Below are 15,312 nucleotides of genomic sequence, written 5' to 3'. Positions count from 1 at the left end.
TGAAGTGGTGGAAAAGAATAGGTTAGAGATACTTGATTATCAATTATATTTTTGATTGTGAATAATAGTTTAACCTCAGTCTGTGAAGATGATCAGTATGGTACATCTCCTCTTCCCAATGGCATGTGGATGGAAGTCTAGCTTAGAAAATCTAAAGCTAGACTATACAGTTTTGAAGGAGTATTTATTAAGGCCTGTTGTGTTCTGGTACAGTTAATCTCTGCTCACTAAGCCTGTTCCATCATGAGTTTTGCAGCACAGGGTGGGGCTTCTGGCAGGGCATATGCTTAGACAGGAGGAGTGAGCTTGCAACCACTGTGTCTTCAGGAAATTTTATCATTATTTATTAACGGGATGTGAGGAATAATTGAAAGACCACATTCATTGGCCAGCCTGCAAAACACAAACATACTGGAGAATCTCAGCGGAAGAAGGATATTGAACTGTGCAGGGTAAAGGAGGCAAAGGGGATATATATATGGAGACTATAGTGATTAAGAAAGAGGTAGTACTGGAGCTTTTAAAACATATAAAGGTGGATAAGTCTCCAGGTCCTGACAGGATTTTCTCCAGGACTTTGAGAGAAGTTAGTGAGGAAATAGCGGAGGCTCTGGCAGTGATTTTTCAAATGTCATTAGAGACGGGTATAGTGCCGGAGGATTGGCGTGTTGTGCATGTGGTTCCTTTGTTTAAAAAGGATTTGAGGAGCAAGCCTAGCAATTATCGGGTCTGTGGTAGGTAAATTGATGGAAAGCATTCTTGGAATAGTATATATAAGTATATGGAGGGACAGGGTCTGATCAGGGACACTCAACACGGATTTGTGCATGGAAGGACGTGTTTGACCAATCTTGTTGAATTTTTTGAAGAGGTGACTAGGAATGTTGATGAGGATGTGGATGTTGTCTATAGGGACTTCAGTAAGGCCTTCGATAAGGTTCTGCATGGGAGGTTAGTTAAGAAGGATAAGTCCTTGGGTATTAATTTGGAAATAGTCAAATGGATTCAACAGTGGCTGGAAGGAAGGTGCCAGAGAGTAGTAGTAGATAATTGTTTATCAGGATGGAGGCTGGTGACAAGCGGTGTACCTCAGGGTTCGGTATTGGGACCGTTGCTGTTTGTCATATATATTAATGATCTGGAGGATGGGGCAGTAAATTGGATTAGTAAATATGTAGATGATACTAAAATGGGGGAATTATGGATGATGAAGAGGATTTTCAATGATTGCAGAGGGATTTAAACTGCTTAGAGGAGTGGGCAGAAAGATGGCAGATGGAATTTAATGCTGATAAGTGTGAGGTGCTTCATTTTGGAAAGAATAATCAAAGCGACATATGTGGTAAATGGGAGGGCATTGAAGAATGCAGTGGAGCAGAAAGATCTAGGAATAACGGTGCATTGTTCCCTGAAGGTAGGAGCGCATGTGGATAGGGTGGTGAAGCCAAATTTAGAGTTCTATGTGCAGTTCTGGTCACCGATTTATAGGAAGGATATTAACAAGATAGAGAGAGTGCAGAGAAGATTTACAAAAATGTTGCCTGGGTTTCAGCATCTGGAATACTAGGAAAGATTGAGCAAATTAGGTCTTTATTCCTTGTATCGTAGAAGGCTGAGAGGGGATTTGATAGAGGCGTTTAAGATAATAAGAGGGATAGATAGAGTTGATGTGGAAAGGCTTTTCCCATTGAGAGTAGGAGAGATGGATACAAGAGATCATGGGTTGAGAGTTGCTGGGCGAAGGTTTAGGAGAAACATGAGTGGGAACTTCTTTACTCAGAGAGTGGTTACTGTGTGGAATGGGCTTCCGTGAAAGGTGGTGGAGGTCATTTAAGAAAGAGTTGGATGAGTATATGGATGGGAGGGGGATGGAGGAATATGGGCAGAGGGCTGGTAAGTGGGATTAGAGGAGGGTACTTGGATCAGTGCGGACTAGAAGGGCCAAATTGGCCTGTTTCCGTGCTGTAATTGTTATATGGTGCATTCATAGGAAATAAAGGGTATCCAATGTTTCAGGCCTGAGCCCTTCATCGAGGTAGGTACAAAAAACCGGGAGGCAGATTAATAAAAAGGTGAGGGGAGTGGGAGGAACACAGACTATATAGGTAGGAGGATTTTAAAAAAGCTGAATGGGTGGTGGTATCTCTCTGAATGGAAAGGGAAGGAAATGGGGTGGAGAGCTGGAAGAATGGAAACTCATTGAATAGAGACTTGGGGGAGTGGTTTAACAGAAATTGAAGTTGATGCTAATGCTGTCTGGTTGAAGAGTGTCCAGTCGAAATCTCCATTCAGAGAGCTAGCTTCCCCCGTACCCCCATCACTTCTCAACTTTTTACCCTTCTACCAACCCACCTGTGTCCTCCTATGATCTCTTACCTGTTAGCCTGTACTCCTACCCCCCCCCCCACTCCCCCACTCCTCAGGAGTAAGGATCTGGCAAGTGTAGATTGGGGCAGGTTGTTTTCTGGCAAATAAGTACTTGATGAGTGGGAGGTCTTCAAAGATGAAATTTTGAGAGTACAGAGTTTGTATGTTCTTGTCAGAATTAAAGACAAGACTTAACAGGCAAACAGAATCTGTTTTCAAGAGAGATTTTGGCCCAGATTAAAAAGTAGAGGAGGTGCATAGCAAGTATAGGAAGCAAGGAACAAATGAGATACCTTTCGAATAAAAGAAATGCAAAAACACTAGAACCATAGAGTACTGTAACACAGAAACAGGCCATTCAGCTCATCTAGTGTTTGCCAAACTATTATTCTGTCGAGTCCCATCAACCTGAACCATAGCCCTTCATACCTCTCCTATTCATTCACACAATAAATGCATGAAAAACTGAGGACAGAAGGTTGCTATAAATGAAAAGAATCAGTTATTGTTTTCCATCCCAGAGATATTCAATGAACTTAATTTAAATTCCCAGTTGTTATGGTGGGTGTTGAACTTCCTAACGAGGTTGAGGAGAGCAAGGCTTCTGGCCACCATCCTAACCACATTCTACAGGAGCACAATAGAGAGTATCCTGGCTGGCTGCATCATGGGGTAGTATGATAGCTGCAAGGCATCATATTGGAGATCAGTACGGCCAGCAGTTAAAACTGTTGAGAAAATTACTGGGTCTTCCTTCCCTTTAGAAACATAGAAACATAGAAGATAGGAGCAGGAGTAGGTCATTCGACCCTTCGAGCCTGCTCCGCCATTCAACGAGATCATGGCTGATCTTAAAGTTCAATACCCCGTCCCTGCCTTCTCTCCGTAACCTTTAATACCCTTATACTGAAGAAATATATCTAATTCCCTCTTAAATATATTTAATGAACCTGCCTCTACTGCCCTCTGTGGCAATGAATTCCACAGATTCACCACCCTCTGGGTAAAGAAATTCCTCCTCATCTCGGTCCTAAATGGTTTGCCTATTATCCTCAAACCATGGCCCCGGGTTCTGGATTTTCCCATCATTGGAAACATCCCATCTGCATCCATTCTGTCCAGTCCTGCCAGAATTTTATATGTCTCTATGAGATCCCCTCTCAATCTTCTAAACTCCAGGGAGTACAATCCCAATTTGCACAATCTTTCCTCATAAGTCATTCCTGCCATTCCAGGTATCAGCCTGGTGAATCGCCTCTGCACTCCCTCCATTGCAAGAACATCCTTCCTTAGATAAGGTGACCAAAACTGCACACAATACTCCAGGTGTGGTCTCACCAAGGCCCTGACCAGCTGCAGTAAGGTATCCTTGTTCCTATACTCAAACCCTCTTGATATGAAGGCCAACATACCATTTGCCTTTTTAACCGCCTGCTGCACCTGCATGCTCGCCTTCAGAGACTGATGTACAAGTACCCCTATGTCTCTCTGCACTTCCCCATCTCTTAATCTATTGCCATTCAAATAGTAATTTAATGATGATATGTACTGGGAGTGGTGCTTATAGAGGGCAGAGAGAATCATTTACTATCCAGCCCACAGTATCTTTGAGACACTACTTTCAAGGAAGAGGTACAGGAGCATAAAAACCAGGGCTGCCAGACTGGCAAAGTTTCTTCCTACAGACAGTGAGACTGTCAAACAATCATAGAACCTGTAAATTATTTGTATATATATTTATCTTGGATTGCTCTGTATATTTGTTGTATGTGTGTAGAGTGTATTGTGTATGTGTACTATGGCCCAGAGATCCACTTTTTCATTGGGTTTTCAGTAAAACCCCTGGTATCTGGAATTCAAGACACTGGCATCTTCGAGCAACCAGCAAAAAAGAATAAAAGAAAATAAATAAATTTTTAAAAGATAAGAATAAAATAATAGTTAAACAAGTTTAAAATTGTAAAATAAATGTTCTCTGAAGTAAAACATAAACCTTTAGTGAAGATGGAAGAAAATACTCAGCCAGCAGAGTACCTTGGTCATTCTTTGCTCATAGCAGCTGTTTCAATAAAGCTGTGTGAAACAGCAATGGCATGGCCCAGGATGAAGAGTTGGTTGATGCCGCTTGCCATTGGGGTGACTCTCTTAAAATGTCTCCTTATCCATGTTTATTCAGTCATCCTGGTCAGAGCTTTATCTATAAACTTGGGAAATGGAGGGGGGGGATGGTAGGAGGTTAATTATCTGCAATATTTGTCTTTCAGGGGGCTTAGTGGAGGGAGAGTAACAGTAGAATGTGACTGAAAATAAAGTAAAATGTTTTAAGGTTTATCTATTCAGACAAGTGAAGTTTGTTCAGTGTAAGTACAGTATATTATTTTTGTCTTAATGCAGGTGTATTAGTTAGAAATTGTAAGATCAAGTCTCAAGCAACCGGAAAATACACTTATCTGGCATCTACCAATCTCTATAGGTGTCAGATACATGCATATGTACAATCAGATGACATTAAATTTGAACTTGTGTGTCTGATTGGATCATTGTTTTTGGCTTCTACCTAATTTGTCCAGTATAATGAGATGAAGTTACCATACCCTGTGCCTGCCATTGCTTATTTGCAGAAGTACTGTCAACATCGTTTGATGTTTTAAATTAGAGATATACAGCATGGTAACAGGCTTTTCCAGCTCACGCCACCCAACTACACCCATATGGCCAATTAATCTACTAACCTCATATGTCTTTGGAACATGGGAGAAAACCCACCCAGAGACAAGCAGAACATACAAATTCCTCTCGGACAGCAGCGGATTCAAACCCTGGTCGCTGGTGCTGTAACGTTGTGCTAAGTGCTACAGATATATTTCCATCAGTTTCCTGTTTATGTGGAAGACTTTTTCACATCACTCTCTTCAAGTAGTTACAAATCTTTATCTTTGCTATATAGAGTATGCTGTTTGATCAGCGGAGTTTCTCCAGCAGTGTGCTTTTACTTCAATTACTGCGTCTGCATGCAGAAGTTTGTGTTTTACTACAAGAATTAATTAATTGGGAACCACTTTTTCAATCCAGATCTCTAAGCATCTTATGTGTGTGTGCTCAGTTTGTTGGAGCCTTTTAACATTCCAGAATTTCTGAGTTCATCAGCCTGTGATCCAGATCATGATCCGTAGGTCTTCGAGATGCTTCAAGCCGTATTGCTACTGAACCATCCTATTTCTTGAGAACATACATGTGGACACTAATCCACATCCCTTGTATTGCTTCTGTTAAAGACTTCACCCAATTGGACCTAATGATATCAACCTCAGGTAAACAGTAAAAGTAAACTAGAAAAAAATATTAACGGGCTGAAGCTCAGAATAAATTTATATTTGTGGTCAATTCCTTTTTAAAAGCTATGAACCTGTAAAGGACAGTAACACATTTTCAATTATATGGGATGTTTGGGACTGATAGCTCTTTAGGCTTTTATGAAATCCTTTGAGATGTCTGATACCATTGCCAATAAAACAGAGTTTTTTTGGACACAGAGAGCATTGATCCATTAAGACATGAAGTACAAAGACATGAAAGTCATGGAGGCTTGGGAAATTGAAATACCTGGCTGATCTTGAGTGCAAAGCATTTCAGCTAGAGGAGGTTAAATGGGGAGATTTATTATGGAAAAAATGTCTGTTGACAGCTGGGTGATTGATTAAAAGACACCAATTTATGATCATGGGTAAAAGAAGGTGTATTTGATCAGGAATGCATAATCTGAAAGGAAGGAAGAAATATTATTGGAAAGCTCTGTTGTGTGGCATGAACAGGCAAACAAATGAATTGGTCGTCTTTCAAAGATGTGCTGTGATATTCTGTGTTCTTTGTCAGTCCTGTCATTCTGTTTTAAGTTGTTTCTTTCAGTCGACTTTCTATTGTTGCAAGTGTTTTTCTGGACCACAGTGCACACACATAGCGGTGATCATCACATACATAAACATATTCAAATGTTTTAGAATGAATTACTTGGTTACTGTTCATTCATCATTCTCACAGCTATTCCCCAGCCTGGCAGTCCTGATTTTGATACTCCTGTATCTCCTCCTTGATGGTAGTGGAAAAGGTCAATAACCTGCCAACAGCCTACGGAGATTTGGACGAAATCAACAATAGTAAAATAAATGCTTTGTGTCCAGCTGTGTGCATGTTTGGGGATCCTAAATATTTTCACACTTAACTTGCAGGTGGCCAAGGTGCTGTGGTGGTATTACCTCTCTAAGGCTATTGAATTTATGGACACAATATTTTTTATCTTACGGAAAAAGAATGGTCAAATTACTTTCCTTCATGTGTATCACCATGCAACAATGTTCAACATCTGGTGGTGTGTGCTGAACTGGATACCTTGCGGTCAAAGTAAGTGATGGCTTGACAAAATAACTTGGTTGTGGTACTAATTTGCCAATGATGGTATGAAGCGGTATAGGGATTGCCTCCTCCAGCTGGACTCATAATCTTGCAGTCCAAAAATGAAATGTTGCAGATCTTTAAATCCTGAACCAAAAACATTAAATGCTCAGTGGGTCAGACAACATCTGTTGAGAAAGATAGTTATGATTTTTATTTAAATTATCTGAATATTATTTAAAGGGTGAAAAACCACAGCATGCTGTTGTGCAGAGGGACTTGGGAGGGCTTGTGCATGAATCGCAAAAAGTTTGGTTGCAGGTGCAGCAGGTTATTAAGAAGGCAAGTGGAATGTTGGCCTTCATCGCTAGAGGAATTGAATTCAGGAGTAGGGAGGTAATGTTGCAACTGTATAAGGTACTGGTGAGACCGCACCTGGAGTATGTGTCCAGTTCTGGTCTCCATATTTGAGGAAGGATATACTGGCTTTGGAGACGGTCCAGAGGAGGTTTACTAGGTTGATCCCTGGGATGAAGGGGCTGACTTATGATGAAAGATTAAATCGTCTAGGATTGTATTCGCTCGAGTTCAGAAGAATGAGAGGAGATCTTATAGAAACATATAGGATTATGAAGGGTATGGATAGGATCGATGTAGGAAGGTTGTTTGAGCTGGCCGGGGAAACTAAAACCAGAGGACACAGACTCAAGATTCGGGGGAGTAGATTTAGGACAGAGATGAAGAAAAATAGTTTTTCCCAGAGAGTAGTGAATGTTTGGAATTCTCTAACCAGGGAAATGGTTGAGGCTGCCTCATTAAACATATTTAAAATTCGGTTAGATAAATTTTTACATGATAGAGGAATTAGGGGATATGGGGAGAAGGCAGGTAGGTGGAGTTAGGTCATAAATTAGATCAGCCATGATGGTATTGAATGGCGGAGCAGGCTCGATGGGCCATTTTTGGCCTACTCCTGTTCCTACTTCCTATGTTCCTATGATTTGAAATCCAGCAACGCAAGTTCAAATATCACCAAGGCAGCTGAGAAATGAAATTATTTAAATGGATTTAGAATACAAAACATTCTATTAGTATTGTTCACCATGAAGCTGTTGTATTACGTGAACCCATGTGATGTTCATCTTTACCTGGTGTCCTTCCTATTCCTATTGAGGTATGGTCAACTCACAGCAAATTGTTTTACAAGATAACCAGGTGAAAGCCAGTGAGGAATTGTCAATAAATGCTCAACTTCCAATGTATTTATCCCATGAATAACCAAAATAAAATGGAGGAATTTAATGAAATTCTTCCCACACTGTATGATTGTGGCCTCTTCTACCTTGGGTAACATAGAGATATGTGAGAAAGATTCAGGGAAGGGCCACAGCAGTGTTAGCAGTTTTAGGACACTTCAGTTACCGAGACATGCTGAGGGTGGTGTGACAGATTGGCCTGATGCTTCACAGCTCCAAGAATCCCATTTTGATCCTGTGCTTGTACTGTCTGTATGGAGTTCACATGAACCATCTGAGAGTTTTCCCCTGATGCCCCAGTGTTTTTCTCACGTCCCACAGCATGTTAGTGTAACAGTTAGCATAACGCTATTACAGCAGCCAAATCCGCCTTTGTCTGTAAGGAGTTTGGACATTCTTCCCATATCTGTGTGTGATTCCTCTAACATTCCAAAGACAAAAGGGTTAGTAAGTTAATTGGTCCCATGGATGCAATTGGACAGCATGGGCTTGTGGGCTGGAAGGGAGTGTTTGTCAAGATTCAATTTATTGCCTTTGTAATAAAACAGTGTAATATATGAAATTGCTCTTGTCTGCTGTAAGGCAGACAGATTCACCATCAGCAGAAATTGTCTGAAGCAGCTCTTACAGAAAAGCAGAGTCTCCCCACAGTCACTGAATGTCCGTAGATTCTCCTTCAATGCTTCTGCAGCCTCTGCAGCACACAGGGTCCAGTCCAAACTATTGGCAACCTGAGCTCCAGATCCGAACCTCTGACACGGTCAGGAACCCCTCGGCGCCTTTGGCTCCCCCTCGCATCCCAGTTCCGATACCTGGTACCCCTACAACCAATTTCGAGCCAGTCTCTGGCAGTCCGCAGCCTGGCGATAGTCTCCCGACAGCAATCTCCAGCAACCCCCAGCTTCTGTGGTTCCTCGCCTCAAGTTGCCAGCAGCCCGCCGCATTAATGCTTCTTTCAGTCTTAGAGCCCCCTCACTAGTCTGCTGCCATGATCACCGACCTATGGGTCATCTCCTTTCTTGTACTTTTCATATGGGGGATGGTTTCCCCATTTTCTGGTGCCCTGTGCCAGTCCTCCAACCCCTCGTGGCTACAGTCTGTGGGCCAGAGCTTCAGTTGCTGTGCCATCTTGGGTTCAGACCCAGCGGTTACAGGATTTTAACTACCAACAACTCCTTTAATGGGCCATTCAAAGCCTGTGCAGAGGTGTCGGTGGTTGGACTCTGTGGGAGTCCTCTGGGTGTTCAGTAACTACACTGCCATTAAAGTGGCAACTGAAGCTTTGGCCCACAGTATGTTCCTGTACTGTTCTTCAATTTTAAATAAGATATAAATTATGCTCAGTGTAAATGAGGGAAGTTCATGGGAGTTTGAGAGGAAATAAATCCTACTGCTACATTAGGACAGGTACATCTTGCAGAATGTGAAGAGTCAGGGAAACCAGCAGTATCCCTGATGAATCATCTGTGAGATGTGCACCCAACTGCAGTCCCTTATAGCCTGGATCATTTGGGAGGCTGAGGGGAGCTACAGGGATGCAATCATGTAAGAGGAAGGTCACTGGGTGACTGTCAGGAGGAGAGGAAAAGGGAATAGGCAGTGAAGGGTACACCTGTCCCCATTCCCCTGAGTATAATCCCTTTAGATACTGCTGAACAGCCAAACAAATGGAACTCTGGTCAGCTCTGAGCCTCAGAAGGAAGAGGTGACGTCCAAGAGAGTGATAGTCATAGGCGACTCAATAGTCAGGGGAACGAGTAGAGATTCTGCGGCCTCAAAAGAGATTCTAGGATAGCATGTTGCCTTCTGGGTACTCGAGTACAAAATGTCTCTGAGCTGGTGCAGTATATTCTGAATGGGGAGAGTGAGCAGCCAGAGGTACCAATGACATAGGCAGAAGTTGGGTAGAGGTCCTGCAAAGTAAGTTTTGGGAGTTGGGAAGGAGGCTGAAGAGCCGGACCTCCAAGATGGTCATCTCTGGATTACTCCCAGTGCCATGAGGTACAAAAGATCAGAACTGGAAGATAATGCATGCAAATGAGTGGCTGAAGAAATGGTGCAGGGACAGGGTTTCAAGTTCTTGGACCATTGTAAACTTTTCTCGGGAAGGAACGACCTGTACAAGTGGAACGGGTTGCATTTGAACTCTAGGGAAAACAATATCCTGGCAGTGAGGTTTGCTAATGCTGTTGGTTGGGAGGTTTAAGAGATCAGTCTCTATCCTTAAGGCCATGCCCTCTTCACTCTGCTTCCATCGAGAAAAAGATACAAGAGCCTGAAGACAAGCACTCAGCGGCACAAATATAACTTCTTCCCATCAGATTTCTGAATGAACCAAAGACCCTGCCTTACTTTTTTTTGTTGTACTATTTGTGTTTATTTTGTAATGTGGTTTATACAAATGTTTGCGCTGTGATGCTGCAACAAAATAATGAATTTTGTTTTGTGACCTATTCATGACAATAAATTCTGATTGCATTGCAACAAGGACACAGAGTAAAAAAAAAGTTACAAATACTGAACTAAATATTTTGTATTTAAATACACGCAGCATAAGAAATAAAGTAGATGACCTTGTAGTATAGCTGGTATGATGTTGTGATCATAATGGAGTAGTGGCTAAAGGATGGATGTCACTGGGTGCTTAATGTCCTAGGATTCATAGTGTATCAAAGGAATAGACAGCTCACAAAAATACTTCCAAGTATATAAGATGAAAAGAGGTGTGAGAGTAGATATAGGACCATTAGAAAGAACACCCAGCCTACAAAACAATGCAGCCACAGCAATAATGTAGCTGATGGGGCTGGATGGAACTCAGCCAGCTTTTATAACACCACGGGCACAGCTGAGGAAAATTGTTTGACCTCACATTTTTTTCTTTGCAGGTTTTTTTGGTCCAACGCTGAACAGTTTTATTCATGTTCTCATGTACTCCTATTATGGCCTGTCCAGTATTCCATCCATGCAACCATATCTTTGGTGGAAGAAGTACCTTACTCAGGCACAGCTGGTAAGATTGAACATGTTCACGCCTGTATTGTGGAACTCATTGGCAAATACAGCATTGCTGAATTCTTGTTCCAGTGAACTTAATTTGTGTTGATAAAGAGTAGGTGAAATAGTTATGCCAAGCAAGGATCTGGCAGATGCAGTACAAAGTTGGTAGATGTGATGTTATCCAGTTTGGATGAAAAATGGAAGAACAGGGTATTATTTAAATGGCAAATGCTACTGTGCAGAAGGACTTGGGAGTGCAAATGGAATGTTGGGCTTCTTTGCTAAAGGATTGAATTTAAGAACAAGGTTGTCCTTGGGCAGAAATGGAAATGAACTTTTCTAAGAAATCATCTATGTTGGCAATTTTAGGTTGTGCTTTACCCTTTCCATTTTCTAAATTGACACATAATCCGATAATGAAAATTAGATTGAGAATATGGGCTCAATTTAGGAAATTTTTTGATTAATAGAACTAGCCAGAGAAAAATTAATATATAGATAACCATTTATTCCTGCCTTCTGTATTAGATGAAAGCTTTTAAGGAATGGTACAGATTTGCTATTAAAAATTTTTTGAGCAATTAACAGTTAAATTTAAGCTCTCTAATAGACATTTTTTTTAGATATTTGCAAGTTAGGATTTTTTTAAAGTCAAAATTGAATGCTTTTCCAAGAATCACAGACTCAAATACAGGATATACGTTTTGATCTACGGTTTGTTCACAGTGGATTGATATCTCGTATTTATATTGATTTATTGGATTTAAGATTAGCCCCAATGGGCAAGATTAAAAATGATTGAGAGCGTGATCTTAATATTATCTTTTTCAGATGATGATTGGTGTTCCAATCTTAGTTTGATCATTTTGTGCATGGCTGTTCAAGCTGTTACACAGCCTTTACTCAAATTATTCCCTTTCTCTGTGGATGTTGATCCATTTTGTTAAAAGTGTAAAATTTTTGAAGCCTCATTGATTTATATGGTTTGGGAATGTCATAAGTTAGATGGATATTGACAGAATATTTTTCAGTCTTTATCAACAATTTTTAAGATTAAGTTAGATGCATGCCCTTTAATTGCCCTGCTTGGTGGTTTGCATGAACTGGGGGATACACTTTTATCGGCACCTCAAGAGAAAGTTTTAGCACCTTGATAGTCAGACGAGCAGTTTTAATGAACTCTCACCGACTCATGCACAGTGACTACAGAATATAATGGCATATTTAAATTTAAGAAAATTAAGAATAATATTAAAGATTAAAAGTTTCAATTTGAAAAGGCCCATTTATAGAATACTCTCATATTTGACAGTTTTAGATGATTTGGGTGATCTAGTGCTGCTCTGTCTGACTTCTTGAGATCATGACTTGATCCACCTTTGAATTTCTCTTGTAATCTTGATTAGAGAGTGGGGTTAATTAAGGGATTTTTCTTTTTTGATATGGGGTTTAATTATGATTATCCTAGATGATATCTTTTTTTAACATACTATATTATGGTAAAATGAGGTTTGTTATAATATTATTTAACTGATTTTTATGTATAATCATTTGAACAAACAATCACATTTAACAATTAGGGATGAAATTTAAAATTTGTCATATTGAGCATTTAATTATATGCTATGTATATGTTATATTGCTTCACTAGAGTAATAACTTGTATATGGATTATTATGTTAAATTCAAGAAGAATATTTTAACAAGAAAGAATTTAAGAGCAGGGAGGCTCTGCAGCAACTTGACAAGTTACTGATGAGACTGCATCTGGAGTACCGCATGCAGTTCTGGTCTCCTTACTTGAGGCAGGGTTTACTGACTCTGGAGGCGGTCCAGAGGAGGTTCACCAGGTTGATGCCAGGGATGAGGAGTGATTGAGGCATCTGGGACAGTACTTGCTGGAATTTAAAAGAATGAGAGTGGCTCTTCTAGAAACGTATAAAATTATGAAAGATGTAATTAAGATAGAGGTAGTTAAGTTGTTTGCATTGGTAGGGGAGATTCAGACTAAGGGACAGAGCCTCAAACTCCTGGGTAGTAGATTTAGGATGAAGAGGAACTACTTTTCCCAGGAGGTGCTGAATCTAAGGATTTTTCTGCCCATCGAAGCAGTGGAGGCTACCTCAGTAAATATATTTGATAAGATTGGGTAGATTTTTACAAAGATATAGGGAAAAGGCAGGTGGCAATGAGCCCATTATCAGATCAGCCATGATCTTGTTAAATGGCAAAGCTGGCTTGATGGCCTTCTTTTGCTCACATTTCTTTTGTTGACATTTGGGTTCTTAATTCCAGGTACAATTTATGCTCACAATTATCCACACACTGAGTGCAGTGATAAAGCCATGTGGATTTCCACCTCGCTGCTTATTGTTCCAGTCTTCTTATATGGCCACATTAGTTATCCTGTTCATAAATTTTTACAGGAAGGTAAGAGGAACTGTTACTGGCAAACTTCTGAAAAATCTTGTTGCTTCAGGATTATGTGCCCTGCCAATGGACGGCTAAATGCAATTTATAACATTGATGTAATCTCCTTCCCAATTATTTGATTTGTAAGTGGAAACACACAGGAGACTGCAGATGCTGGAATCTGAAGCTAAGCACACAACCTGCCAGAAGAACTCAGCAGGTCAAGCAACAGTAGTGGGACAAAGAAGTGTCAACATTTTGAGCTGAAGCCCTTTAACAAGACAAGCCAGTGTAAAGAGAACAGAGGCTCAAAGTGGCCTTCCTCCTCATGACCTCTGTCTGGCATCCATTAATCTGCTGTCTCCCTTTGATCCATCCTTTTCACACTGGCTTCTGTAATATTTTCCCAGTCTCAATAAAGGGATTCAGTTTGAATCATTGACCATTCTTTTACTCCCACTGATGCTGCTCAATCCACTATGTGGTTGGCTTGTAAGTGAAGGGCCAAATTGTACAATTGAACAAGATGCTTTATTTTTAATGAAATAAAACAAAACTGCCTCATCTTCAGAGCCTGTACAATTTCAAATTCGTTCAAGTCTATCTGTGAGTATGCTGCTTTTCTTTTCCCTCTCCCTTCCCTCTGCTCCCTCCTCCTTTCTTACTCCCCTCTCTTCCCCATCTACCTTTCCACCTCTTCCACCATCCTTTTCCTTTCTGCTCCCTCACCCTCTCCCTTCACCTTCTCTCCTTGTCCCCTTCTTACCACCACCACTCCGCATACAATTGCTTGTTACTTACTGTTTTTTCATATTGAATTATTCAATAGTATTAATAACAAACCTACCTTACAACTCAGTCATTCTGACCAATTCTGTTACTTTAATTTTTTCTACAGACATACAACAAAATACAGCGCAAGAATAAGACTGTTACTCCACTGGGAGAGTTAACCAATGGGTGCTCAATTGGCTTTAGAAGATCCATCAATGGCATCGTGTCCATGAAGGAGGATTAATATTAGAGCAAGCCAAGCATCAAAATGCTCCAACCAAGCTGTATCTACATCTGCTACATTTTAGAGCTGAAGAAACAAGTGATGATAGTCTCTACTACAGATTACCAGCAGATGCACAATTTTTAAAACAAATGAACTATTAATGTTGTGGTTTAAATACATTATCATGGTACTAAATGCATAACCTATAAATTTAAATAATTATATTCTAAATCCTACAGAGTATAGTAGAATTTGGAAAAGCATTTGAAATTAATAGATTCATCCTTCCAAATTTCAGTCAATGTGCCTGATGTTCACAGGACACCGATTTGTGGAACTGCCTTACAAATCTGGTGCTCTGGTATAATTAGACAATTCAAATGAAATTTTTTAGTTAAACTCTGAATTCAGTTTTCCTCCATTTGTTTCAAGATTCACTTTTCTACTTCATGTTTAAAATATTTGAAACTGTTTTCTTTCACATGTTAAATATAAACTTTTTACTCTATTGTCCAAGTTAGCTGTTTATACAAACCTTTTAAATGTCTAATAAAAATTCAAAATATTACATAAATAAATACAAATTGGAGTTACAACTTTCAGGTGGTGGAAAGGGGTGAATGGGGAAAAAGAGGAGATAAAAAAAAGGTCAAGCTGATCAATTTTGTGTGGATTGTTAAATCCTGGCTAAACAACAAAAGGAGCTCAAAATGCTCAGCCACAAGTGAGTAAATAGGAAGGGCAACGTATTTCATCACAACTTCATTTTGAAAGCAGTAAGCAGCCCATAATCACTAACCAATTCTCTGTAGCAGAGATCTCGTATTTAAGTTGCCTTCAATTTCCTCAACTCCACAGCATTCCCTTTTTACATTGTTTTACAGGCAC

The 15,312-nt window shown here is 40.2% G+C and overlaps 1 protein-coding gene across 5 annotated transcripts in view; it reads left to right on the top strand.

Moving 5' to 3' along the window:
• The window catches only part of elovl2 (ELOVL fatty acid elongase 2), a 137,431-nt gene extending 122,471 nt beyond the window's left edge, over window positions 1–14,960 (top strand). For all 5 annotated transcript variants that reach the window (XM_069913369.1, XM_069913368.1, XM_069913366.1 and 2 more), the window contains 4 exons: window positions 6,594–6,765; window positions 10,901–11,025; window positions 13,308–13,442; window positions 14,323–14,960. In XM_069913369.1, the coding sequence (XP_069769470.1) occupies window positions 6,594–6,765; window positions 10,901–11,025; window positions 13,308–13,442; window positions 14,323–14,442 (552 nt within the window). In that variant the 3' untranslated portion in view covers window positions 14,443–14,960. The remainder of the gene's footprint in view (window positions 1–6,593; window positions 6,766–10,900; window positions 11,026–13,307; window positions 13,443–14,322) is intronic.
• The last annotated feature ends 352 nt before the right edge of the window (window positions 14,961–15,312 follow it).

Source organism: Narcine bancroftii, chromosome 1 (genome assembly GCF_036971445.1).
Source record: "Narcine bancroftii isolate sNarBan1 chromosome 1, sNarBan1.hap1, whole genome shotgun sequence".
Classification (NCBI taxonomy): domain Eukaryota; kingdom Metazoa; phylum Chordata; class Chondrichthyes; order Torpediniformes; family Narcinidae; genus Narcine; species Narcine bancroftii.
This window is presented reverse-complemented; position numbering and strand designations above follow the sequence as displayed.